Source organism: Mycena indigotica (genome assembly GCF_014461135.1).
Source record: "Mycena indigotica strain 171206Taipei chromosome Unknown Mind.scaff0005, whole genome shotgun sequence".
Classification (NCBI taxonomy): Eukaryota; Fungi; Basidiomycota; class Agaricomycetes; order Agaricales; family Mycenaceae; genus Mycena; species Mycena indigotica.
The window spans coordinates 3,910,752-3,938,519 of NW_023503004.1; the positions used below are offsets into that span (position 1 = coordinate 3,910,752).

Sequence of the window (27,768 nt, forward strand, 5' to 3'; positions counted from 1 at the left end):
CCAAGGTATAATATATTATATTCATAATATATTCATATTCATAATCACTCATATTCAATGGGTCTGAATATGCAAAGGGCATAATATAATCATATTTATTCGAATATATTCAAAATATATTCTAGCATAATATAATTGTGGACAGCACTATTTGCGGGGTCATGCCGGCATCACTTGACTTGCCGCTTCTTTCTCGTCACCGTCGGCATCTTGCACCGCCGGACTACATAGAAGGCTGATGATCTCTGAGCAGCCTGCCTGCCTGCCCGTGTTCTGCGCTATTCCTGCATGCAGGACTGCCAGCTATTTGCAGACCTAGGGCCGCGGCACCTCCCCGCTGGCTTCCTAGTCGCCGTCTGTGTTCTTCACGCCGTCATCCTGTCATGCGCACAGCCCTGCGCAACTGTCTCGCTCCGGGCGACATATATCGCAGCTTATAAAAGGCAGGGAGACAAGCGCACTCTACATACAACAACCCTACAATGAGCTACGTCGACCTCAACGGCATCTGGCGCAGCACGGACGCGGGCGCGGCGGGCGACTACAACTACGTCCTGGAGCTCTCCGCGGGGACGGACGGCGCGCTGACCGGGTACATGCGGGCGCCGCAGGGGACGTTCTACCTGCGCGGCCGGATTGATCCAGAGCCGCGCCCGGCGGCCCGGCCCGACGGCGGCATCGCGTTCGGGTGGACCGTCTCGCGCCGGGCCGAGCAGGTCGTCGCGGAGTCTACAACGGGGTTCGCCGCGCAGTATTTCCCTGAGGCAGACCGGATTGTGGCGCAGTGGATTATCGCGGAGAGCACCACGCCTGCGGATACGTGGAACAGCGCGAATGTCGGCAGCGTCGTGTACACCCGCTCGCACGGCGGCCAGCTCGAAGAGCCGATCGCGAATCCGGAGCCGGAGGAACAAGGTGTGGCGTACCACGAGCCGGAGTTTATTGATTCCAATTCCGAACAGCACTGGCGGCGGGCACCGCGTTTGACTACACGCGGCTGACGGGCAAATGGTACAACGAGCTCGGGTCCTGCGTGGAGCTCTCCGCGGACCGGCTATTCGGCCTCTCGGGCAAATACAACTCGAGCGTGGGGGAGGCAGCCTCCGAGTACTTCCTCAGCGGGACGTTCGACCGCGTGCCGCCGGCCGCCGACGGGGGCAAGGGCGTGACCCTCGGGTGGACCGTCGGGTGGAACAACACGGCGTACGGCGACAGCCACTCCGCGAGCACGTGGGCGGGGCAGGTCTTCCTCGGCCAGGACCCGGCGTGGGACATCATCACGACGCAGTGGCTCCTCACGGTCAGCACCGCCGCAACGCGCGTGTGGGCGTCCACCAATTTGGGCTCGGACGTCTTTCGCCGGACGCAGCCGGATGGGGCAACCGTGGCGCGGGTCAAAGCCGCCGGCTTCGGTGCGGCGCATCCGAGCGTCAGCGACATCGTCGCGAGAGGCGAGAAGTATGCCAAGTAACAATTTTGCGTTTCTTTTTGGATAAGTAAGTGGCACAAACACGATTGCAGCAGTATGATGTACCATCCATTGAATGTAAAACCCGAAGCAAAGATTCTTTTATTCAGACCACACAGACTGTAGTATTTTACTCAGTTCGTATGTCACGCGTCACACAGGCTATATAATTCGAATTCCAATTTTCGTATCAGATGTCACACCATTTTTGGCATTCGAATTGAGTAAAATACTACAGTACTGTAGTATTTTAATCAGTTCGTCAGTCATGCGTCACACAGGGCTCAAGCCAACGAAAATTTTTCGTCAGTCACGCATATCCGGCAGAAATTGGCCCCAAATTGGTCCATATATGGTAATTTTCCGTCCGATCCGGCGCTGAAATTCCCTAATGGGGAAGGCCTGACGAAAGTTTAAGTTCGTCGCACATGTCACGCAGGTAGGTGACGAATTGATTAAAATAGTACAGTAGTTCCTTACTTATTCTGGGTCGGAAAGAGAAGCGGTACGGGACTCCCAAGGGGCTCCGAGTCTCTGTGCAGGTTCCAGACTCGGATGTAGATTGGATTGGTAATAGATAAGATCATTTGGTCGTAGCATTACACTTACATATTCGCGATCGCCTCGCCCTTCTCGACAATCTTGTCGATGCCAGGGTGTGCAAGCACGCTGACCCTGGGCACCGTCGCCGCCAGCGCAGCCTTGGGCGCGCCGCGGGTAAACACGTCTCCGCCGAGCATCGTCGCGGCCCAGATCTTCTCCGGCGCCGTGCTCACGCCGAGCAGCCACTGCGTCGTGATGACATCATCATCCTCCGGCGTCGGGCCGAGGAAGAGCTGGCCCACCCACGTGCTCGCCGAGTACGAGTCCCCGTGCGTGGCGTTGTTCCACCCAACGGCCCACCCGAGCGACAGGCCCATGCCCTCGGCAACGGGCGCGGACACATCGAAGCGGCCGCGCAGGTCGTACGCGGCAGAGGCATCGCCCTTTGTCGAGTTATACAGGCCGACGAGTGAGCCTTGGGGCCACGCCGAGAGCAGCATCCACGAGCCGAGCTCGTTGTACCACTGGCACTTGCCCTTCAACCGGGTGTAGTCTAGCACCTCGGCCGCGGCCTCTGGATCCGATGCCTCCGGATCCGATCTCTGCATCTCGGCCGGGACGCCGGTGCCGGCCCCCTCGGCCACGTGCTGCTCCTCCGTCTGCGCGGCCTCCTGCTTACTCAGCCCTGTGCGGCCCCGTGTGTATACGACGCTGCCGACGGCGTCGTGCTCGCGACGACGACCCACTGCGCGACGATGCGCTGTGTGCTGGGGAAGTACAACGCGTTCCACACGGTCGTCGAGTGCTCTAGCCCTTCTCCACGCGCGGCGCGAGCGCCCACCCGAGCGCGGACCCGGCGTCCGGCCCGGCGCTGGGCCGCACCCCCGGGTCGATGCGGCCCTGCCGCATGATGGCGGTCTCGACGTGTGTGTTTGGGGAGACGGCGGTCATGTACCCCGTGAGGCTGCAGCTTGGCAGGGCAGCGTGTAGTCCGCTCACCCGGCCGTGTCTTGGTTTTATGTAGAAACACATCTGCAAGTTTCCCTCTGGGTTAACTTAATCACGAGAATTCATTGCGACTCGGATCCATTTGCAAGCTGTTGCGTCTAGGACGGCGGGAGCCGCGGAGCTTCGACTGCGTCTTTTAAGTAGACCTCGTCAGAACCGCGTCATGCCCTGAAAGAAGCCCTCCGGCGGCACGCCCTCCGCGCGGGTATTACCCAACGCGATCACGTCGTATTTCTTCGCCGTGACGGGGGACGTCACGGCCAGAGGGCTCTTGCCTTCGCACCACCACCAGCAGCCCGCCCGCCTGCCCGCCCCACACAGAGACGCCTTCCTCGCGCTCTCCCTCGCGGGCCCAGCTCCGGCCTTCCCAACCGGCCGGCCGACCACCCCTTTGCCCACCCCCCTCCGAGCTGCCCCGCGCGACCGCGCCAGCTCGAGCAGTCCGTACGCTCTCGGGTATGGCGGCGGTGTCGGGCCCGCCGGTGGCTGACGCGTCCCGGCGGGGCCCGACGCGTACGGCGGCCCGGCGTCGTCGGCGCTGACGAGCCCGGCGGCAATGGGCTGCGCAACGCCCCTTTTTCGCGCAGTGGCGGCGAGGCGCGGGACGGTGGGTGGAAGGGCGGGACGGGGGACGTCTAGTGGCTTACTACTATTTGGGCGTCTCGGCGTGGCGTGGCGCACGGCTGTCGGCCTGTCGCCGTTGGGTAGCTCCATCTGCGCGCCGTTGGGTAGCTCCACTGGCATCTGCGGTGGTAATTTTTGGGCTTCGTTGCGTCGCTTCGGCTACGCTGGTTCGTAGTGGCGAGTTGGGGATTGGTGCGTGTTTCTTTCAGTTCTTTTGTCGACTGTCGTGTCTCGCCATTCTCAAGACTCGAAGGTGTCTGTGACTTGTCGATCTCGACGCCTCCGAGGCTTGGTGTGCTTATCCTCGCTGATATTCAAGTTCTCCGCTGATGGTTTTTTGTCCAGGACTTCGAGAATGCTCTTCGGGAGCCTGAGTCTTCGGCGGAAGTCGCGGGGTTGGAGAAGTATAGTACAGCCTGTGGCCCAACCAGCATTGATTGTCATAGATACAAATGCGTGAAATGAACACACCCCGAATTACGGCGCATAAGATGAGCGCAAGAGGAGGAAGAGGCTCAGTGATGGCATCGTGTGATTGGTCCGATCATCGATCATTGTCATTTTTTTTTTCACGAACGACGACCACGGCCAGCACCTGCCAACTGGCGGCGAGCTCAAGGCGCTCCGCTGGTAACGGGCCGTTCTATCCGTGTCCGACGCACTACGACAACATGGACCGTCCGGGCCTGGCGAAACTTGCCAGAGGCAAAAAATTGAAAATCCGGCGTTTGACGCTCCCCGGTCGGCCCTTCCTCAGCCCAAACTTCAAGTTACCTGCGCGGATGCTTCGCTTCTGGTCCGCGACGCACCTCGCTTCCATCCGCGCGTCAGGCTCGCTGCAGCCCTTTCTTCGCGTCCAACCGCGCTAGGCTCGTCGTTAGTACACATAAAAAGTCTCGGGGCGAAGAGCTCAAACACCTTGTGTCGCATCCCCTCCGCCCTCGCTTGCCTCTCCCCCAAAAAATACATAGCGGCAGATGCTCCTCGCTGTTCCTGGCGTCCGCTGCGCCCTCAAAGCCCCGCCGTCGTTGATGCCCGGGCGAATGACGACGGTGACGTGGGCCGCGGATGGGCGGGATACGTGCGTGCACCCAATCTTTTCCTTCCCCCGCTGGGTGCTGAATGGATGGTTGGCGCAGCGAAGACCTGAGCGTCGTCCTCTGGAGCACCGTCCTGGCGCCCACCTTCGTATGTCTCCGTTCCTTTCCTCCTTGCAAGTCAGCTGACGCTCGCGAACGCGGTCGGCCCGCAGGCCAAGGCCGCGTCCTTCCCCGTCCTCGTACCGGACGTCCTCCCCCACGTGCGCCACTTCTCCTCTTGTGGTCAGTGTTGACCGCCGGCTAGTGCTGGGTTCCAGAGCACGGTATAGTGGTTGTAGAGGAGCTTCCGCCGGGGTATAGCTGGGATTAGTATCGACGGGTGTTTTGCTTTCTCGGTGCGGTTTGGACCCTCTTTGTGTACATGATCCGTTTAATAAAATCGTTACCTATCCTCCGTCTCTCCCATTCTAATGCCCAGACGCTCGCCAGCAGGACCTTGGCCGTCCTCACACACCGCCGGTTTCGTCCGCTCCTTGGGTCAACGGCGCCCCGGGCCGTAACCGGTCATTTCGACCAGTTGCGCCGTGTTCTTGCCCAGATCAGTCGACTTCTCGGCCCGAAACGGGCGAATATCCGGGTTTCTCCCACGGGCAACATATTCGCTGTCAAGAACAGTGCCATGCGGAGGAAACATGGGTTCCGCATGGCTTGGGGCACGGTGAGTGTGCGGACGTTCCCTGCTCCTTCGCACCTTGACCAGTACCACCATGGCCTCCACTGCTCAAACATACACCCTTCAGAGTAAATGCTAAAAAAAAACCATGAAATCAATTACTGACACTCTTCAGTCCACAAGGCTCTTGATTTTGCTTGGAAGCCCACCCATTGGTGGAACAACAAGAGGTTTTATGTCGCAGTTGCTGTGAGGGGTGCTGAAATAGCAGGCTGCAAGACCCATAAGACAGACAAGAGGCTCAACTGGAACTTTGAAACAAACATGCAAGTAGTTTTGCACATAATGTGGGGTTTCAGCTGATTAGCAATTTGCAGTCAGACAACATCGACCAGTACCATGCTCACCTTTACACTGCTTCGTGTGCCTCACCTTGACAAGCATGAGAAGATTGGTGTTTCAGAGGTTACAGTCCAGCATTTGCTTCAACAAGCCCAACTTGGAAAAGGTATGAATCTGTAGTACTTTGGCTGTTCTGAGCAAATGCAGAGGTTACCTTGGCTTTGCAGCATGAGGGCCACCCAGCTGGAAAACTTGTTGTGTCCATCAAGCCATGGGAGACATCAACAGGACTCCACAGTGCTGAAAATCTGCCAGTAACTAAGCTGAGTCAATCACAAAAGGGGAAACTTGACAGGATTCTGGATACCTGCAAAGGGCTGTCTGGAATTCTCAATATAATGGCATCAACGGTTCCTCAACCATTTAATACTCCAGTGGAAGTCCTGGGAGTGATCTTTGAGATACTCATAGTATTATCTAGTTTCTACAAGCTTGGATAATCTGACTGACTAGTATTAGACTCATCAGGAGAATGAGGAAGAACTGAAAGATTTACAGGCAAAACTTCTGAAGGGGCTTATTGATGTCAATGAGCAGATCTTGAAGGCAAACAAGTACAATCCCATTGTGATGGAAAGTAGTCAAGAATTGGCCTGGTATGTGATAACTATCTGACATTTATTTCTCTGTCCTGTTCTTAGACAATTTCAGCCTAATAATTGCAGAAGCACAGAAAATCGCAGATCTTCAAGCCAATGCCTTCAATAAGTTGCTTCTGCCAAATAGAATCAAGGAACAGCTACAATCTTGTGCATCACAACTAGCAGATGGGCTAAATAGCCATCAGGTAATTTGAGGACATATAACCATCATGTTACTCCTTTTAATATTCACTTGATAGTATAAAATGATTGTGTCCATTGAACAAGAAGTGAACAAGATGGTATTGAATACTCTGGTAGCTATAATCACTTGGGAAACTACCCTGAATACTAAGTATTAACAGGCAGAAAGACTTCCTTTTGCATCCAAAGCCATATATAATGCTGACCAAGGAAAAAATGAGGCTCGTCATGGCTGCACTCATGGAACAAGACAGAACCTTCTAGCAAGACTTATGGAATGGGTTAATGACAGCTCTCCTGATATGTATGGCTGGTACTGGAAAGTCAACTGTTGCCTATAGTCTTTGCCAGAAGTTGGAGGCAGAAGACAGACTAGCAGCATCTTTCTTTTGCTCACGAAATAACTCTGAGACAGAGACAAGAACATTTCAGTATATCATTCCCACTATTGCTCGACAGCTGTTGCACATCTATAGCCCATTGAAGCTGACAGAGGAACACAGGTTATCCAGCAGTTGATTGAGAACATGGACCCTAGTATCCGAAATCTGAAGATTCTACTGCAAGCCGCCCTGATCCAAACATTAAACAACAAGCAGAACAATTGAAAAACAATATATTCCATCTTGAGACGATTGATTCAGAAGAAGCAAAAAGTGATATTGCAAAATTTCTGATGGAAAAGGAACCTCAGTTGTCACAGGAGGATTGGCAGTATATTGTACAGCAAGCTGGCACTTTATTCATCTATGCAGCCACAGTGCTTCGATATCTTAATCCACCTAGTTATGGACTCAGTCTTATGCAGAAAAGGAATAAAGCTCCGCACGAGTGTCAACACCCGCGGATGTTTGCACAGGTACCTGCAGGAAAACATCTGCAGGTTTGACATCCGCGGATACAGGTATCCGTTTCCCATGGATGCCAAGAGTACAGGTATGACTCTGGAAGATCTTAATTTTCATTATCTTCTATATATTCCAGTCACTACAGTCTTCTTATGCCCTGTAGTGTCCATATCAGTATAGTACTTGATACTATATTCTATATAAGCTCTTAATATTGTCAATATACCTCAGTATCCTAATATTTTATTCAAAATACCCGTGGATAACCCGTGCAGGTACCCGTATCCGTGAGTACAGGTACCTGTTTCCCACGGATGCTGCAAATGCAGGTATTGGTTTTGAAGCCTAAATTACCCGCAGGTAGAGTACAGGTATTTATCCGTGACACTCGTGAGAAGCCTTAAAAAGGAAACGTCTCCAAATAATGCAGAAGTCTGATCAACTAGTTACACCTGAAGGAGATCAGGAGCTTTTGATCCATGTGCTTTATCAAAACATTATTACTGAAGCCGTAACAAATGTTGGGGCTGATGTAAAGGAGCTTAGGAAGAATATTCTTTATGCAGTCATCTCAGGCCGGCATCCACAGACAATAGAGAATCTGGCACCAATGGTTGTCTCTACAGAGGATATAGATCAACATAGGGTGAAGACGGGTATTGAGGCACTTAATGCAGTTCTATATGTTTCTGCCCTTGATCACTGTGTTTACACATTTCACAAGTCTTTTGATGAGTTTATGTTAAGTGACAAAGACTATTCAAATGGAGCAAAACACTACTTTACAAACAAAGCATGTGATCTATTGGACCTTATGCAGAAAAACCTAAGATTTAATATGCTCCAGGAAGTCCAATTGTTGAATCAAGATAAAGTGATGGATTTGGAGGTAAAATATGCCTGTGAACACTGGGCAGCATGTTTAGACCTGGTCAGATATGAGCAAACTCCCGAGAACCAAGATGTTCTTAGATATTTGGCAGAGTTTACAGAATTGACAATTATATTTTAGCAATGTTGATACCAAGGGGAGATTGTTCCAGAGCATTAGTTCAGGCAAATAGCTGGGTTAATAAAGTATGACAAAATTATTTTAGTATGATATATACTGATTGCAAATCATACATAATAACAGAGCAGGATATAAACCTTCACTTGAATAGTGCTCAAAGGCTCTGGATGTATTACCAGAGTGGACCAGAATTGTCTATCAAAGACCTATATTTGACAAGTCTTTCAATTGAGTGTGGAAGATCACAGGTCAAAAAATGGAAGGTTCACTTTCCACACTTATATGAGATAGTAATGGTGGAAGGGATGAGGAGCAGACAACTTTTACCTGAAATGAAAGACCACTCTGGAGCAGTTATAACAGTAAATTTCTCTCCAGATGGCACAAGAATTGTGTCTGGATCTGATGATAAGACGATAAGAATCTGGGATGCAGCTACTGGAGCAGCAAAGCAAATATTCACAGGGCATTCTGGTGGGGTGCACTCAGTGGCCTTCTCTCCTGATGGCACAAGAATTGTGTCTGGATCTTCTGATGAGACCGTAAGAATCTGGGATACAGCTACTGGAGCAGCAAAGCAAATACTCACAGGGCATTCTGGTCAGGTGCAGTCAGTGGCCTTCTCTTCTGATGGCACAAGAATTGTGTCTGGATCTGATGATGAGACTGTAAGAATCTGGGATGTAACTACTGGAGCAGCAAAGTCAATACTCACAGGGCATTCTGATTCTGTGCAGTCAGTAGCCTTCTCTCATGATGGCACAAGAATTGTGTCTGGATCTTCTGATAACACTGTAAGAGTCTGGGATGCAACTACTGGAGTAGCAAAGCAAATACTCACAGGGCATTCTGATTGGGTGCAGTCAGTGGCCTTCTCTCCTGACGGCACAAGAGTTGTATCTGGATCTGATGATAAGACCATCAGAGTCTGGGATTTTAATAGATATCCCTTGCAATCCTATGTCTTACAGGATGATGGATGGATTGTTGGTCCCCTGCCTACAAGGAACAAAATCATTTGGTGTTCCCCAACAATCTCTTCTACACTTCAAATTGCACCATGTAGCCTTTTGATTTCTCAGATGGGGAAAATTATTATATACCCCCACTCAGAATTTCTGGAACATAACTGGACCAAGTGCTACTTCAGATGACCCTAAGGCCCTATATATAGTCATAAAAAGCCATTAATAAGCTATTTAAATGCTGTATCTGCTTAAATCTTAGGTATTATCTATAGTTGGAGGCTTATTCAATATATGCATGTCTTTCATTTACATAGTTACAACTAGACAGGGCCGGTGGCTACGCCTCAGCTTTGAACTTGAATGTTCCTTGAATAACATGAATTTCTAAATTAAGCACATTGCCACTAACTATAGGCACACAGATGCCCAATGGCCTTCTTGAATACTTATCTCTTGCTAGTATATGTTGAGTGCAACGCAAGTCACTAACATTTGTGTAATCATTTCTCAATTTGTACACAATTTGAGAATATTTACTAGTAAATAACCTTAAGAACAACTTGTTCACAGTACTGGGTACAGGACATGACTTACAGCTTTGCATCCCAATTAGAATTGGTCACATTTTACCTTTTCTTCCCAATTTAGGACTTCAACAGCAGTGACCCCAAAAATGGAAGTGTGGAGCAAATCAATTGTTAACTTGAAAGCCAATGCCAAACATGCACATATATTCACACAACATCCGCTTAATATAAGAGTAAATATGTTTTGCAATTGTAATTATTTTCATTAGTATACACTTTGGTACTGTCCCTGATTATATATATATATATATATCATCTTATATCTTGTGGTGGCATATTTGCTACAAATTGTAGCCACAAAAGTGTCCGCCGATAATGGCTTTGAGTTGAGTCTAACCTGATAACTTAATATGTGCCCCAATTTCAATCCATCCACCTCTCCCTGTAATACATTTGAAAAGTGTCTGGCCACAAATCAAGTCTACTTTTCTAAAGTTTTATTTTGTTATCTTTCCAAGTCATTAAAATATACATCTTTTTTGCTCATCATTTTGGGGCCCATCTTTGGACAGAAACTCCAGTGTGAGTGGCTGGGTTGTTAAGGAAGAGTGCGTGGCTCAAGTTCAACCACCATTGACATATGAATGCGTGAAAATAAACACACCCGGACGACGTCGTTGAGCACAAGCCTAGGCGCGTATGTCTGAACGTGACTTTGAGCACACATCAGGAAAATGACAAGTGCTTTTTTGGTAGCTTGGGTAGTCCTTTATTCAGTTTTAGCTTTTTTGTGAACTTGTGCCAACCTTATGGACAGCTTGAATGACTTGTGATACTTTCAAGCTTTTTTCCTTTCACAGCTTTGAAACTTTTTTAGCTTCAGATATTCTTGAAAATAATAGAATATCTGAAAATAAATATTTTTGAAAAAAAAAATTAAAATAATATTTCATGTGCATGGTAGTCTGCATACTTGTTTACGTAAAATGCTTCAAATGCATCTAAAGAGTCTGAAAAGCTCAGGTCTTTGTCATCAGGAGGTAGAAAGTCCTTCCCAGCCACACCAATCAAATGTACTCCCCGTAAGATTGCATCAAGATGGACAACTGCTAGCAGGGGTTGTGTACGGGCAGAACCCCGAACCCAGTCTGGCTTCACAATCCACATCCCAGTATCCAGACAAGGGGCGTCGCCATGAGCGGAGAACCAATGAACCAAGGCGCAGGGATATTGAATACCGCGGAATGTGAACTTCATCAAAAGTCGAACACGGACAGCATGAAGGCCACGGAAGCCCTGAGCTTCGGTGTCATGCTCGATGAGAGCACAGTCGTATCGAGGTGGACCACGGTACCATGACTTGGTGGCTCGAATTCGTTCATGACGCATCCCACCAATCCCGCAGATGTCGCTAGGAGCATAGAACACTGCCTGGGCGGGGGTGTAGATATAGACACGTTCGGCGAAGTCTGGACAGTCGTCAAGAGGGATAATGTCCTCAGTTGCGGCTCGCTCAGGATTGAGCTGCTCGAAGAGAAAGCGTCGAATAAGTTCGTGAAGACGTGGTTGGTGTACATAACTTGCCAACTGGTGCACGTCGCGGGGCACCTTTCGAACTGGAAAGGCTTTATTAAACATGGTAGTAAAAGATAGGAGGAAGACAGTACCACAGCTCTTTGCAAGAGTTACCTCCCCTAGGCAGGTAGGGCCCGGAACATCCCCTTCTTCCACATCATCATCAATAGTGGTCTCTACTGGTTGAGGTTCCTCCTCTACAGGCGCCAGCGGTGATGCAAATAGTGACCCAGATAGCATGCCACGGGCAGTGAAATCAGCCCGTGCAGCAGCAAGTTTGTCAAGTCGTTGGTTCGAGAGGAGCATTTGACCAAGGGGTTTATTTCGATTAGAGCGGCGGTATGGTCGCTTTACGGCCCGGATATGCTTCGACTCCGTAATCGAGCTGCAAAGTCCATTTGGAACACCAAAGTCCATGATGCGAGCAATATAATGCTTCAGTGCATGCTGCCGAGGGAGCGAAAATCCTTGCAGACGTACAACTCGGAAGGCCTCGCGGTAGTGATGATAGCGCCGGATCGTCTCGTCAATTCGCTCCCCGGGCAAGGCCAAGGCCGCTATCGCTAAGGTATACCATCTATTCTTTGTGTCATATACTAACTCCACCCAGATGCCTGCACTTGCGGGCATTGTCGCCACGACTGAACCGACGTATGTGGCCCCCAAGGATGACTCCAAAATCACGACCAAGCTCAAGAAGGGTTCCATTACCCACAACAACCTGCTGCTCGAGTTCCGTCGCCACTTTACCAAAATATTCGCTCCACATATGCTGACACGGCTGGGGGAAGACGAAGCATGGGCCACCTTCGAAGATGGTGACATTGTGGCGTCTTGGAACAGCATGTTCCCTGAGCTGCAGGTCGGGCTGGAGACTGACCTCGCGGTCGTCATCGTCAAGCTGGTGCGCTCATCATCTTCTTTTAAATTCATACTAACGACACGAGACTGAGGACAAAATTGACGCGTGGCGTCATCGCATTGGTGCGACTGCTATCAAGGCAGTCGGATTGATGCTGAGCGACTACAAAACTATCGAGGACAAGATTGAGTCCGTCAAGCGCAACACCAGTGGGTCCGATAAGGACCGAGTGTTCTACTATCGTGGATTTGGTCCGGAGCCCGAGGGCCTCCCACAAGTAGGTGTTTCGTTGGAGTAGATAAGCTACTAATACATTTTCAGGGTATCTTTCAAAGCTTCGTCGTCTCGTATACCTTTGCTGCCCATATTTCGGCGACAACCATCGACAACACCTTGGGGCCTGTCGCCTTCAATGCCGACGATGCCTCAACCTATCCAATCGGAGCACTGACGATGTGCATTCAGGCAGTATGTTCCTATCTAGACAGGTAACCCTGACTAACCCTTTCTAGCTTAAACGTGCTTTCAGTCTCCACTCATCTGGGGCATATGTCCCTGTTGCTGGTGGCCCAGGCAACTTCTCGAAGACGAACTACGGGACGGGAGTGGGCACCAGCTTGTCAACGGCATCAACAAGCCTGTCCGTCCTTATGCGAAGATTGCGCAGCTTATCAAGAAGCTCAAGATGCATCATTGGTACCGTATTATGCAAGCCGCGCAGAAGGCTGCTACGACGCGCAATGATGCAGCCGCTGCTGTTCCAATCGAGGTTTCTTCTGATGATGATAGTGACTTCGATGTGGTAGACTACGATGCTGTTTCGGACTATTTTGAGTAGCTTACAAGTAGTGTTTTGTTTTCCCTATGCTAATTATGATTTATGCAGACACATTTAATCTCTTCTAAGGGAACTTGAAAGCAACTTGGCTAGAACTTGGGAGTGAACTTACAGAAGCTTTATTAGCTTTATTAGCTTAAAAAAGAAAGGAACATAATGTCAGGGGAAACCCTGATGCCGTCACTTGATCCCATCAAGCGCCGCGTCTCCGCTCGCGTCTCCACGTCTCCGCTCGTGTTTCCGTGTCTCCACACCCTGACGCTCTCCCTCCACTGCCCGCACCACATCCCACATCCAGTAATCCCTAGTCTTCGACTTCCCTGGCCACCCCTTTCCGGGAGCCTCTCCGGAGTCACCATCAGGGATCACTAATGCCATCGGAGACCTCTCCCGATGTGGATGCACCACTTCCCTCTAGACCTTGAGCCTATGGCCTGCCAGCCTCTCTGGGCTGTCACTTATCAAGGTCTCCCTACGATCTCTACCTGCTGGACCTCTTAGGTGTCTCCAACCTATGTCAGCGTTCGGGCTTACGTTCAGATGGCTGAGCCTCGCCATGGCTCCGCTTCCCACTCCGCTACCACGGCCCCCCGTCATCGGGTCTCCCTTTGGGTGAGGCCTACTGCCGTTAAGGCTCGTGCCTACCGCAGCGCCCCAGGCTGCACGCCCTCACACCCACCTCTCTGGAGACGTCCGGGGACGTCTCCGAGTGACCCTCCTGTCGCTACCCTCCAGTGGTCATGGCTGGCCGCCATTCCCATTGGTCCTCTCCGACACTCCCCGGCCCTTGGGCTAGACCAGACTCCTTCCCTTTCCGCTCCACGCCTTCCCTCTCCGTTTCCGGCCGTCACGTCACGGTCACACACCCGGAGTCGATTCCGATTCCGGTTCCGATTCCGGTTGTCACGGTCACGGTCACAAGCGGAGACGCTCAGAGGCAGCCTGGACCTCCCGAAGCCCTTCTTAGGCCTTCTAAGGATGCCTGGGCTCCTCCCTTGGCATCACGGTCCCAAACCTGCCTCTCCGGAGCTTCGAGGGCTACTCGACACTCACCTAGGGTCCATTAGCGACACCTGACTTCTCCCATGCGTCGTTCGTCGCTATGCAGTCACTCTATCATTACTCCGGTCACTAGTATATAGTAGTGCACCTGAGCAGAGGGCTCCTTGGCTTGTTCTCTAAGGATTCCCCCTCTGCTCAGGTGAGTCTGTAGCGTCCCTTCCTGTTGTAGTAGTTCACTAAGGATTCCCCCTCTGCTCAGGACTCTGATTTCGAGCCTCGCGAGGTTGCCCTTACACATAACTTTTAAAAGGTGCAAAAGAGCTTTTGAACTTTGCAGCTCTTTTTGGCTTTTATGACTTTGAAAAGCTCAAAAAGTACAAAAAGCTTAAGTTGTCATTTTCCTGATGCACGGCGCGTAAGATGAGCGCAAGAGGAGCGGATGACGCTGTGATGGTATCGTGTGATTGGTCCGATCATCGATCACTGTAGTGACTCATTTTTTTTTCACGAACGACGGCCATGGCGCGCGGAAGGCGCTCCGCCGTTGTCGGGCGTCCGTGTAGCACTGCAGGCTCTGTCCGTGTCCGACGCACGACCGACACCGACAACATGGACCGTCCGGGCGTGGCGAAACTTCCCAAAGGCAAAACTTGAAAATCCGGCGTTTGACGCTCCCCGGTCGGCCCATCCTCTGCCTTTCGCTTCTGCAGCTCGCTTCCATCCGCGCGTCAGGCTTCCAGGGAGCCTTCGAGGCCCGCTTCTTCGCGTCCAGCCGCGCTAGCCTCGTCGGACACGTAAAAAGCCTTGGGGGAAGAGCTTAAATATCGAACGGCGTGACGGTGCCACGTCCACCCTCGCCTGCTCCCCTCCCCCGAAAAAGTTAGCGGAATAGATGCTCCTCGCTGCCCTCTGCCTGCTCCTCGTGTCCACGCCGGTGCGCGCGCTGTCCGGGCTCAAGGCCCCGCCGTCGTTGATGCCCGGGCAGGTCGTGGCGGTGACGTGGGCCGCGGACGGGCGGGATACGTGCGTCCCATGTTAACCTCCTTGACAAGCCGATGACGTCTGCGCAGCGACGACCTCACCGTCGTCCTCTGGAGCACCGGCCCGGCGCCCACCTTCGTGCGTCTCCGTTCCTTTCCTCCTTGCAAGTCAGCTGACGTGGCGCCAGAGCGGCTACCTCGCGCTCGCGAACGCGGTCGACCCGCAGGCCCAGTCCGCGTCGTTCCTCGTGCCGGACGTCCTCCCTGCGTGCGCCGCTTCTCCTCTTGTGAACTTATCATCGGTGTTGATCGCCGGCCAGCGCGGGGTACATGCTCGGCCTGAGCAGCATGGCGGCCCCGTACACCGTCCTCACCAAGTCCGCGCCCATCGCCATTGGTATCGGCCAGAACGCAACCGCCGGCGCGACTGTCACCACCGCCACGGGGACGCCGCCCTCCAAAACTACGCCGGCGGCTGGCGCGGCCTCGAGCTCGCACCACGGCCCGGGGCTCTCGATCAGCTTCCGGCCTGACCCGTCGTCTGGCACCGTGTCAGTGAGCAAGCCGGTCGCAAGCGCCAGTGCGGGCCGCATTACCAGCACCGGCAGCGCCGCACGTGCGTCTCTACCCGGCGGGATCCCGGTGTCGTTCCCGACGGGCTCGTTCAGCTACGCATACCCGCTCACCGCGCTCTCGTCCGCGGTGTCCTCCAAAGCGAGTGTCAGCGGGAGCGCCAGTGTCAGCGTCGTCTCGCAGCCGAGCACGAACGCTGCCGTGCCGGCGCGCAAGGGCCTGGAGGTGGAGGTGGGGCTGACGCTCCTGGTCGGTGTGGTGTTCTTCGGCTTGGTAGCTTGATGTTGAGGGCCCAGACATTTTGCTTGCGTGTAGTTATACCCATGGACTGTCGATCCTCTTGTTTACGTGAACAATCTCCAGAGCTGTGCCAGTGCATACAAGCGAGATAGGTATTCCCTGTGGAACAACCCTTTTACTATCAGCTCCCTTCAACAGCGCTCATCTGATCATATTCCTTCCGACCAGGCTTCCGAATCCGGCGCTCGCAGGCCACGCAAGACGGAAGCGCGGGACCCCAGATGACCACCGCCACCCGCTGTGCCTGCAGGACGCGCGGCCGTCCACCTGCGGCCATCGTATTCCTCGGCCGCGCCGCCCTCGGAACCCTCGGTGTGGAGCCAGACGGCGCACAGCGTCGCCGGGAGGGCTGCCAGGAGCACCCTTATCACCGCAAGTATCTGGGGCATCAAGGGGGGTTCAAGATCCGAATCACGGATACAGGCGGAAATTCCAGGCCCGGGCTTTGCATACTAGATCTGCAATTTACAGATCTAGTATGCCACTTGATGCATAAAATTTTCAAGGTGAAAGTTATGTTGAAAGAAATTCAATGTCCTTGTAGCTATTACACTCAAGTATTTATACTATGTAGTTGAAATACAAAAATACAAACTAATCACCCGTGCGCGATGAGTCGGCGTGGCTGTGCTCGGACTGACTCCGAGTTTGCCGGTGAGTCCGTCATTTCAACAAGTTAGTGTAGGAAAAAATTGATTTTTGCACACAAATTTCCTGTTTTGGAACAAACATGTAAGCTACAACTTCACTCAGCCTGAGGCATGTCTGCATACAAGCTGTCATATTAGTAGTGGCGAACGAACACATGGAGGAGGTGGTTGTGCTGTCGAAGGACCTCGTGGAGCGGCATCCCGAATAGGCGCTGCGTGCTTTCCCCCGGCAGCGTCAGGTCCTTGCGGTCTATGCGTTGCTCATGCAGCGTGAGCAGGCTGCAGCGGTGTTCTTCGGCGTCAACGCGTGCCCAGCAAACATGGTGTACAGCTTGCACATTGAGTACCCGCATAATCGTGCCGTCGTGGCACCGCGTAAGTGTTGTACGCTCGGGTGGTTCGTATTCTGACTCAGGCTCCTGAGGCTCCGACTCAGACTCGGAGTCGTGACTCGTATCTGAGCTTCCGGTCGGTGGGTTGAATTGGCTCGGGGTGCGGCCCCGGCTGCCAGTGGTCTCCAGTGTGTCCAGCTCCCAGTCCGCGATGTCGGCCGGCATGCACGTGAATGGCACTGCCCGCTCGCGTGGCCAAAAGGGCCAATTCTGGCGGACGCCGACGATCACGGGGCCCGGCGCGCGGGCCGCCGCGACTGCAACGATGGCGCACAGGTTCTTCATGGTGCGGTAGGCGACAAAATACTTCCAGTAGGCAAACACTTCGACATGCCATAACCTGACGGTCAGCCGCTGCAGTCGCGGCGCGTGGTTGACAATGTGGTACAGCTGTTCCAGCTGCTCGCCGATTCTGGGCTCGATGTTGATGTTGAATTCCACCCATATGTCGGTGAGGGGCAGGGCCTCGAGGGGGGAAATAATGCGCGACGGCGCGCAGCACGTCCGGTAGGTCGCCGAATCTGCCCCTGCACACGTCGGTCCATTGCCGGCGGCCATAGTATTCCCCTTCACTGGCCAGTGCGCGCTCGGCGGTGGCCCGGACGCACGCCTCGTTCAGCCCTGCTGAAACGTGCGCCAGCACCAACGGGTCGGCCAGGAATGATATCACAATATGCCAGAGCTCCAAGGGAAGCAGGTCGAGTGCGAGCTGTGGGGGCTGCATGCGGAGAACGATGTCGCGCAGGAACAGTATTTAAACAGGTAGCTTCCACGGGTCTCCATAGCAGCAGCAGCCGTCGCTGCCAGCCCAGTTAGGTATTTGGCGCCGGTTCGGCTACAGCGTGTTGATCGAGTTATTCGACCGAGTCTGCGCCGATACTGGTTGAGACCGCCCGTGACCACCGAGTCCAAACCGAGTCAACTTGAATGGCGCCAATTAGCGTCACGGCTAGTCCGGCGTCTTCCCCGGACCGTACCGTACTAAGAGAAAGTGAGGTTGCGTGGAAGCCTGACGGTCGGATGGAAGCGAGTTGTAGAGAAGACGAGAAGCGAAGGGCAAGTTTGGGCAGCGATAAGGCCGACCGGGTAGCCAAACGCCTGATTTCCAAGTTTTGCCCTTGGGCCGGAGACCGATGGCCGGTCCATGTTGTTGTTGGTGCGTCGAACACGGACAGAGTCTGCTGCACGGACGGCCGCCAACTGCGGAGCGTCTTCCACTTGCCATGGTCGTCGTTCATGAAAAAAAGGTGACAGTGATCAAAGTGACCGATGATCGGGCCAATCACACAAATCACAGCCATCACTGTCAGTTTTCATCCTCTCCTTCTTTTTACGCTCATCTGCCGCCGTGCGTTCCAACTTGGTTCCAACACACGTTCAGACGACATCATTCGCAGTTTGTTAACTCATGGATAAATGCCGCTCATACCATCTAAGTACTATTCCCAGTCTTCCGCTTCAAAAGAGCGTTGTTGAAGCCCTGGCCTGGAGAAGAAAACATCAGAGGAGGATATCAACCAAGATAAGCATACGCACCACTCCCCAACTCGCGCCCGGCCCATCACAGCGAGGCCGAAGCGACGCAAAGAAGCCCAAAAATTTCCACCGCAGACACAAACACCCAAACGGTAGAGAAGCCCCTGGCACAAGACGTCCTGCAGGTCGAACGTCCCCCGCCCAGCCCTCCAACCCACCGTACCGCGCGTGGCCGCCACGGCGCGAAGAGGGGCGTTGCGCAGCGCGACATCGCCGGGCACGTCAGCGCCAACGACGCCGGGCCGCAGTACGCGTCGGGCCCTGCCGGGACACGTCCGTCGCCGGCGGGCCCGACACCGTCACCGGCCCGCAGCTCGGGGCGGGCAGACTTTGTGGGAGCAGCGGGCGGGCGCGGTCGCGCGGGCAGCTGCAGCGCGGGGGCGGGCAAAGGGGTGGACGGCCGGCCGCTTCCAAGTCCATGAATGGCGGGCCACCTGGAGCGGGCCGGAGCGACGGCCCGCGAGCGAGAGCGCAAAAAGGCGTCTCTGTGCGGAGCGAGCAGGCGGGCGGGCTGCTGGTGGTCGTGGTACGAAGGCAAGAGCCCTCTGGCCGTGACGCCCCCCGTCACGGCGAAGAAATAGGCAGTGATGGCGTGATCGCGTTGGGTAATACCCGCGCGGAGGGCGTGCCGCCGGAGCGCTTCTTTCAGGGCATGACGCGGTTCTGACGATTCCTACTTAGTCGAAGCTCTGCGGCTCCCGCCGTCCGCGACCTAGACGCAACAACTTCAATGCCAAAATGGATACTACTAGTCTACTACACTCAGGCCGGCATCATGATGTCTACGGCCTACTCATCGTAGTGGCGGGCGATGGAGCTGAGGAGGTGGTTGTGCTTTTGAAGAAGCTCGTGGAGCGGCATCCCGAATAGGCGCTGGGTGCTTTCCCCTGGGGCCGTCAGCCCCATGCGCTGTACGGGCGGCTCGTGCAGCGTGAGCAGGCTGCACCGGTGATCTCCGGCATCGACGGCCGCCCAGCACACATGGCGGACGGGCTTCACGGTGAGCACCCGCGCGACGCTGCCGTCGTGGCACCGCGTGAGCGTCGTCCGTTGGCCCTCACCGGGCGGGGGAGGCTGGGCACGACGCAGCCGGAGCCGGGCCAGTGGGCCCGGGCCGGCGGCCGGAGCCGGAGCCGGCGGGTTGAAGCGGCTGGTCCCCAGCGTGTCCAGCTCCCACTCGGCGATGTCGGCCGGCATGCACGTGAACGGCACCGCGTCCTCGCCCCAAAAGGGCCACTGCCGCCGGACGCCGACGATCACGGGGCCCGGCGCGCGCGCCGCGGCGACGGCCAGGACGGCGCACAGCGTCTTCATCGCGCGGTTGGCGACTAAATGCTCCCAGTGGACAGCTACGTTAAAGAGGGAGACGGTCAGCCGCTGCAGCTTCGGCGCATGGGCCACGATGTGGTACAGCTCTAGCAGCTGCTCGGCGATCCCCGGGCCGCCCACGCCATTGCCAATTTCGAATTCCACAGACACGTCGGTGAGGGGCAGGGCCTCGAGCGGGACGTAATGCGCAACGGCACGCAGCACTTCCCGCGAGTAGAAGAAGCCCATGCGGGCGTTGGCCCACCCAAAGCGCCGTGTGCCGCCCGCTTCACGCTCGACGGTGGCCCGCACGCAGCGCTCGTTCAGCGCCCGTGACACGTGTGCCAGCACCAGTGGATTACCCAGGAACGTTATCACGATATCCCAGAGCTCTAACGGAAGCAGGGCGAGCGCGGGGCGTGGGGGTTGCATGAGCATTGATGTCCCATAATGGAACAGTATTTAACAGGCTACGGGTCTCCATAACAACAGCAGCACTGTCAGCCTATTTAGGTATTTGGCGCCGGCCGCCGGACCGATGCTGGTCAAAACCAAGTCACGAATAGTTTGCTCTCCACCGTGTTCAACAACAAACCTAGCACAGACTCTACACTGTGGCGCGCAACGGCACTATCTTCCCGCGTTCAGCCCAATCATCCATCCTCTCCAAACACCGCAACGCCAGCGCCACAAGATTGCCCTGGAGCTCATCGACCATAGGGCGCTGCACGATGCGCTCGATTTCGTCACGCGCTCGGTGCACCGCGGGCGCGGCAAACGCGTCGTCCGCAAGGAACGCCAGGAGGCGGCACACCCACGCGTGCGCCTCCATGTCCATGTCCATCGGCCCGGTTGGGGCGGCGGCCCGGAGCGCGGCGGCCACCGCGTCGGCCGCGGCGTGCGGGAAGCGGCGCAGCTCGCGCACACACCACTCCGCGACGGGCAGCCGCGGCTCGCGCGTCCACGCCAGCACCTGCGGGGCCAGCGTGCGCATCACCGCCGGGCCGGTGCCGTTCCCGGGGAGGAGCTGGAGGCTGCGGACCGCGGCCCAGTCGAACCTGTGCTCCGGTGCCCACGCGGTCTCCGAGTCGAGGCGCTGCAGGAAGAGCAGCGGGCCGAACGCGAGGTCGCGCAGGCGGGCGGCGCGCTCCGCGTCGGTCGGGTCTTCCCGGAGGCGCGTCAGCGCGGGGACGAGCGCGGCGAGGTGCTCCGGCGGGAGCGAGGACACGATCGCGCGCCAGCCGAAGAGCGCACGCGTCCTCCGGGCCGCGGACGGGTCGGTCGCCGGCCCGAGCGCGTGGGCGACGGCGGCGAGGAGCGGCGCGGCGAGCGAGGGCCGGGAAGCGCCGATGCGCGCGATGTACAGCTCCTCCACAGCCTCTTGCGTCTCGGGCGACAGTTTCCGGACAGCCGGTGTCGGCCGAAACGCCGTTTCCCGCGCGAGCATCGTCAGCACCGCAGGGAACTGCGCCGCCAGCGCACCCTCGTCCAGCGCAGCAAGGGTTGCAACCAGCTCCGCATCCGGGGTGGACAGCAGCGACATCGGCTGGGGAGACAACATGCGTGCGGTTCAGAGAGGAGAGGAAGAAGAGAGATTAAATGCGTGACGCGTCTGCTTATATGATGTACACGTGATGATCCACGGTAGGACCCGTGAATATGCCCCAAGAGGTTGGATACCGAAATCCGGACAAAAATTTGCCACAGTCCGGACAAAAAAAAAATCCTCTTCGACAGGTCGGATCCAAGTCCAGACAAAAAATACCGAGGTGCATCCAACTAGCGCCCCCTCAGATGCTCCGACCCACCCCGACCATCGTGCACGACCTCCTTTGCCCACACAATCACCGATCCATCAAGGCCCTCCCAATGATCACCTTGGGACAGAGCCCGCGACGCCGCTCAGGCCTTCTGCACTCTATGTTGGCAGTTACGGACGACCAGTATATAGTTGGCGCCCTAGCAGGCAGACCCTTAGAGTAGGGTGCTGTGAGTAACTGTGGTTTCGAAACGGTTTTGAAACCGGTTTCGAAACACGTGTTAGTTTTGAATGCCGTGGCCGGCCGACCCGGTTTCGAAACCGACACGTGATTCTCCGGCAAGCCCGGGCCCGGCTGTCAGGGCTTGATGCCCTCCCAATATCACCTGCACTTACTGGCGGAAGGCCGGGCAGATGGGTGTTCACGGCAGTGGGGCTCCACTGCTGCTCCAGTTGGGCTTGGCGCATAGTGTGCCTCGGGATTGTGATACCCGGCGCTGTCCCGAGCCGCCGACTGTCAGCGGACCCCCCCGGCCGGCCGGTTTCAAAACTGTTTCGAAACGGGGGGTGTTTCGAAACCGGTTTCCGAAACCGGTGTGAGTAATGTTTTTTGCATTACTCACAGCACCCTACCTTAGAGTTTCTTCTCTTTGGATCCTCCCCTGCTAGGTCGATCCCTCCATGTATTTCCTGTAGCTCTTATTCACACTTTGGATCCTCCCCTGCTAGGTTCTTGTCAGACCCTCCGGGGTTGCCCTTACAACTGGTGAGATCTCCTCAAGGCTCCAACTATTTACACTTGTCAAATCTTACTATAGTATTATGACCATAACCATAAGTTCATGTAATATGTAATTTGACCCTCTGAACTGAACACCAGCAATTGAGTAATGTGTAAATTGCTAAATTTCCATCAAAACTTGTTAAAAATCCATCAAAATTTCCCGCTGGCTAGCACCAGCATTCTATATAACGGAAATGATCCTGTCACGGATAAGACCCGGCCCGTCCGCTCCAGCGCTGGCGTTGGGCCATCGCGGGCCCGCAGCACACAGCACGCAGCACGTGACGACGGGGAACATGCGCCCCAGTAGGAGGAACGCACACGTGGGAATATCCAATGTATAGTTTTATATCCTTTATCCTATTTAATTTTGGATTGTCCAATTCAAGTCCAATTTGGCAGTTGTAAATAATGGCTGATCCATGTATTGTACATCTATTGGTTAATTACCATCTTTTATCATCAGAAATTTACTTGTTCTTCACATGCAAGTAAATATAATATTATCCACAGCTTGTTCCAGTTTCAGTGATGATTCTTATAGGACCATCTATGAAATAAAGATGGTATTAGTTACCATGTCAATGCTTATTGTTGTCTAGTATAAGCTATTTTAGGGCTGTGAACCTCAGAAATACTACTAGTGGGCTGGAACAATTTATTATTATGCAGCTATAATAACATAATAATTATATCATGACTACACAAATATATAGTTAGCTCCTACCACATTCTGTGACATAACTATGATAATAACAATAATAATATGAAAAAGAAATAATAAAATAATAATCAGTATAATATAATCATAAATGATAATTTGTTTAAGGGCAACCCTGGAAGGCCTGGAATCAGAGTCCTGGCAGGGAAGGATCCAAAGATAAGAACCTGTATAAATGTTTGTTGAATCCTTTCTGTTTGATTTGTTCCCAGTGATAAAAGGAAACTAAAAGGTTGGATTCTGGCATATCCAAGTCTCCACTCAAAGATATAACACACTCAAGGGTTCGTCAATTCTTCAAAAGATTTTTCACAAGTCCTCTGACTTGCTCCCAATTGGCATGGGACCACACAATATAACTCTGTTAGCGGTATTAGGAGGGAGTAATGGACACAAGGTGACAAGGAAGTAAATACTACCTAGGCTTGCCTTCCATTCCAGGGAATTGGGGTGCTTTACCAGCCAGTCACCAGTATTTGCCATTTGGGGTTATAATACATAACAAAAAAAATGTTGATTCCAGATAGTTTTTTTATAGTATATTCCGATCTTAATATTCATGATAGGTCGACTCCATATGAATGTGGGGAAACTTCCCCGCAGCAACTCCCCTAGCATTCGTTCAGTATTCTCCGCCGGTGGAAGATGGGTGCACCAACACCACCGATGCTAATGAATTATTCGAAGACCCAAATGCTGCTAAAACCAAGCTCACATGCAATCTGGCCCGTTACTTTCTTCGCAACGAACGTGTCGGCCATGTCCCAATATGTCCGCAGGCCGGGGAGGTCTGCGCCGTCAAGCCACGAGCCGTAGTCGACCACCACGAAGCGCGCGTCGCGGAGAGGGCTGCCAGTGTCCTTACCCGGCAGATACGGCCCAGGGTCCGCAAGCTCCAGTCGCCTCGCCATCACGGCTGTCTCGTAAGTGCCGGGGCCGAGGCAGGCCAGCACGCGGAGCCCCGGCAACTCCCGGCGGTCGAGCAGCGCGGCGAAGACACCGAGCATGTCCTCCGGCGTGCGGCGGTTGCTCCCGTGGATCATCAGCGCAAGATGCGTCAGCGCCGGGAGCGCGCGGAAGAACGCCAGCATGCGCTGCAGATCGGCCTGGGCCTCAAACGTGCCGGCGTCGAGCAGCGCGAGGTGCGTCACGTGCGGCAGCGCCGGCTGGAAGTTCGCCGAGTTGTCCGAATGCGGAAAGGGGTCCGGAAAAACATCGACGAAGGGGACCACGAGACGCTGTAGATGCGGCAGACACGCGAGCAGGCCGGGCAGCTGCCGCCACATGCTGGGGTAGCCGTTCGGGGGCCGGATGGCCAGGTGCGTCACGCCCCCGCCGCAGCTTGGCAGGAGGGGGAGCAGGTCGGGCAGCGCCGCGGACATGAAGATGACGATCTGGCGCACAGCCGCCAAGCAGTGCGGAGCGCGGGTGCCGGCCCGCTTTAGGGCCCGCAGGAGGCGAGCAGCTTTGTATTCGTCGTCCATGTCGAGGGAGGTGTACAGCAGAGGCTCTACCCTGCCCGTGGTATTAGGTCAGGGCAGCAGGAGTACTAGTGAGTCCACCTACCAGTAATGAACCCGGCGTGCGACGCGCAGTAGCGCCGGAATGTGCCGCGCCGCCGCGCATCAGCAAAATCGTTTTTTTCTGGGCGGTCTAGCCCTGGATACCACAGATCTTTTAGATCCCCAGAGCATGTCTATGCCCAGAGGCTAAGTCCAATTTTAGACACCCTCAGCCATTCCCCAGACATTATTTAGAATTCTCCAGAAGCTCACAGCAATTTCACAGAACAACGATAGAGCAGTATATATGGATAGAATTCAGTACAATAGCACAATCAGTATACTAATTCAAGGCTGCCTGATCGTTAGTTCCCTCCAACTGTATAATCACCCTCGGGCTCGTCGTCGGAGACATCGATATGCTGGCGCGGGTCCTGAGGGGCACTTGAGTACGTCTTCCGGCTACTTGCTTCGAGGAGATCGGCGGCGGCTCGTCGTTTAAGAGAGGTGTAGGGGGCTGCCATGTCCAAAATGAGATGCTGCTTCTGTACCGACTTGAGATTCTGGACGATGCCGTTGTAATACTTGGTGGTCGTGTTTGTCCAATCGACACCAGAGAAGAGGAGCTTCTTGTCCTTGCCATGCCCATCATCCATCGTCTGGATGAGCTTGCCAGTTTCCCACAGCTCGAGAGCTCGTTGTGCCTAAAGAAAGTTAATAACAGAAGCGAGGAAGCTTGTGGCACATACTGCAGCAGCGCAAAGCGCAAGAGCCCCAGCTGGAAAACCATAGTTTGGGTCCGTTCGGGGCTGTATCGCTAGGCGGATATGCTGCCGTCCGAGCGGCTCGAGAATGAACCGAGACCGGTAAGAGCCCGTCTACAAGAGTTAGTGCATGGGTCAAGGCTGCCATGAACTGACGCACATGTGCTGCTCCACCAGCATAGAGAAAATCGGCATTCTTCAGATAGTTCTTTGCACGTTCAGCGACGATGTCGGGGGTGATAGGCACCAAGGTGATAGGTTTGCCATTCTCATCATTAGGGACCTCATGGAGAATGTCGCCTGCGATAGCGAGTGCCTCCTTTCCAAGTTCGCTCCGCCAGGTATAGAGAGCGCCGGAAACCTGTAGACAGACATCAAACGAGAGAACAGGCATTGAGGGTAACGTACCACACCATATACCGCCTTCGTAATAGCGAACGGTGATTCGGGGTCGCTAGAGAAGACCGCTTCGTAAGCTTCCTTGACGATCTTCTTGAAGTCTGGATGGGCAGCAGCAGCGAATGGTTGCGCTAAACACCCTGCCCAATCGATGACATCGGCCACAACACGTTGCTTGAACAGTGCCCGGTGTTCCTGGGTGTGAAATGGGAGGTCGCTCAGCCGGTATTTCGGTTTGCGTCCCCTCTCGTATCGCCAGATCTTCTTCACCAGTTGATCAAGGGGACGTTTAAGGACCATCTCGTCGAGTGGGTGAGCGAATACCTTTATCTCGTCCACGAAAAAGCGGAGGCGGAAAGGATCCTCGATGAAGTTGACCGTCGGTAAGTCTAATGTGAGGAATATTGTAAAATATTGATTAACTTGTCTCAGGATTGCAGCGGTTCCATCATTCGCTGGTTTGCGTCGTTTCAAACAAGGTCGTCGGTTCAAACAATGGACTGGGGATGATTCAAAGGCCCTAATGAAGGCAGGTACTTGTCACTGCTTCAATTGTCTCTAACCATTTGCCAGGTCTATCTGCCGGCACTTAAAGACCTTGTCCCTTGTGAGCTCGTGGAAGCGCTTAGTAGCTTCCTTGATTTTTGTTATCTTGTAAGACGTCAGGACTTTGACGAAACAACATTACAGGCTGTCGACACTGCTCTTGCGACTTATCACGACCGTCGAGAGTTTTTCCGAACATCAGGAGTTCGCCCCGATGGGTTTTCACTTCCGCGACAGCACTCAATGTGTCATTACGTCCGCGACATTAAACAGTTTGGTGCTCCATATGGCGTCTGCTCCTCCATTACCGAATCTCGCCACATTACTGCGGTAAAGAAGCCCTGGCGTCGGTCAAGCCGTTTCGAGGCATTAGGGCAAATGCTACTCACGAATCAACGTCTCGACAAGCTCGCTGCTGCTCGTGCAGACTTTGAAGAGCGAGGAATGCTGCGACCCCAATACCCTACCCTCCCCGACAAAATTATCTCCGAGGATGATGCCGAGGAGGAGGAAGCTATTGATAGCCCCCGGGTAGAGGGTTCGGTAGTACTTGCCCGTACTCGCGGTTAGATCAATCTTCATGTCTTGTCTTTTCTCTAAATCCCCACAGAACGGTCATACCCGGCTCGTCCTGGCGAGCTCGGGAATCATATTGGAGTTCCTCAATTTACATCGCTTCTCCAAGCCTATCTCCGCCCCCTTCTCCGCCCCCAGCTCCGATGAAGACGATGAAATAATTCCCCGACGATATCGACCTGGACGACATTCGGAATCTTGCTGTTTTCCACTCGGCAATTGCGAGTTTCTACTCGCCAAGTGACCCCTCTGGCATTCGGAATGAAACGAGAGCGGATTCGATGTACTCCGTCATGGCGCAAGCATGGCCCTCGACGTGACTGCGCGCTCCTGGTGGAGAACGAGGACATTGCTGGGTTCAAAGGAATGAGCGCTGTTCGTGTGCGGCTCCTCTTCTCCTTCACCTATCAGGGCACTCACCATCCCTGTGCCCTCGTTGAATGGTTCAAGAAAGTTGCACGCCGCCCGGACCGCCAGACGGGCATGTGGATTGTGAAGCCAGAGATGAGGAATGGGTCGCGTCTACTGACCATCGAGCATCTAGACAGCATGCTTCGTGCCGCACATCTAATTCCTGTCTTTGGACAGCGTGAAATTCCTCGCGACTTACGCTACATACACTCTCTTGACGCTTTCGAAGCTTTTCATGTAAATAAGTATATAGACGCACATGCGAATGAAATACTATTTTAGCAATCTAGGTGAATGTCTAGGCTGGGTCTGGCAGTGGTCTGGGCCCAGCCGTGTTCTGGAGATACTAGAGCCAGACCGGCTAGATCAGCTAGATAGCCCAGACGGCCCAG

General features: G+C 54.1%; 5 protein-coding genes across 5 annotated transcripts; 4 read left to right on the plus strand and 1 right to left on the minus strand.

Annotated features, from left to right (window-relative positions):
• Positions 1–482: 482 nt before the first annotated feature.
• Positions 483–1,471, plus strand: MIND_00630500 (Structural origins of high-affinity biotin binding To Streptavidin; the record flags this gene model as incomplete). The annotated part of the gene is made up of 2 exons (XM_037363044.1): positions 483–915; positions 963–1,471. 2 exons carry the CDS (start codon positions 483–485, stop codon positions 1,469–1,471), a joined length of 942 nt encoding a protein of 313 aa, XP_037220965.1.
• Positions 1,472–5,450: 3,979 nt separating this feature from the next.
• MIND_00630600 (uncharacterized protein) lies at positions 5,451–6,373 on the plus strand (the record flags this gene model as incomplete). The annotated part of the gene is made up of 5 exons (XM_037363045.1): positions 5,451–5,484; positions 5,532–5,703; positions 5,752–5,864; positions 5,906–6,168; positions 6,218–6,373. 5 exons carry the CDS (start codon positions 5,451–5,453, stop codon positions 6,371–6,373), a joined length of 738 nt encoding a protein of 245 aa, XP_037220966.1.
• An 8,694-nt stretch (positions 6,374–15,067) lies between these two features.
• MIND_00630700 (uncharacterized protein) lies at positions 15,068–16,010 on the plus strand (the record flags this gene model as incomplete). Its single annotated transcript, XM_037363046.1, has 4 exons — positions 15,068–15,198; positions 15,246–15,294; positions 15,344–15,423; positions 15,476–16,010. 4 exons carry the CDS (start codon positions 15,068–15,070, stop codon positions 16,008–16,010), a joined length of 795 nt encoding a protein of 264 aa, XP_037220967.1.
• A 7,790-nt stretch (positions 16,011–23,800) lies between these two features.
• MIND_00630800 (uncharacterized protein) lies at positions 23,801–24,662 on the minus strand (the record flags this gene model as incomplete). The annotated part of the gene is made up of 2 exons (XM_037363047.1): positions 23,801–23,847; positions 23,894–24,662. The coding sequence occupies 2 exons, from the start codon at positions 24,660–24,662 to the stop codon at positions 23,801–23,803; spliced, it is 816 nt and encodes a 271-aa protein (XP_037220968.1).
• A 1,548-nt stretch (positions 24,663–26,210) lies between these two features.
• Positions 26,211–27,112, plus strand: MIND_00630900 (C2H2-type domain-containing protein; the record flags this gene model as incomplete). Its single annotated transcript, XM_037363048.1, has 4 exons — positions 26,211–26,226; positions 26,276–26,301; positions 26,417–26,954; positions 27,000–27,112. The coding sequence occupies 4 exons, from the start codon at positions 26,211–26,213 to the stop codon at positions 27,110–27,112; spliced, it is 693 nt and encodes a 230-aa protein (XP_037220969.1).
• Positions 27,113–27,768: the final 656 nt, after the last annotated feature.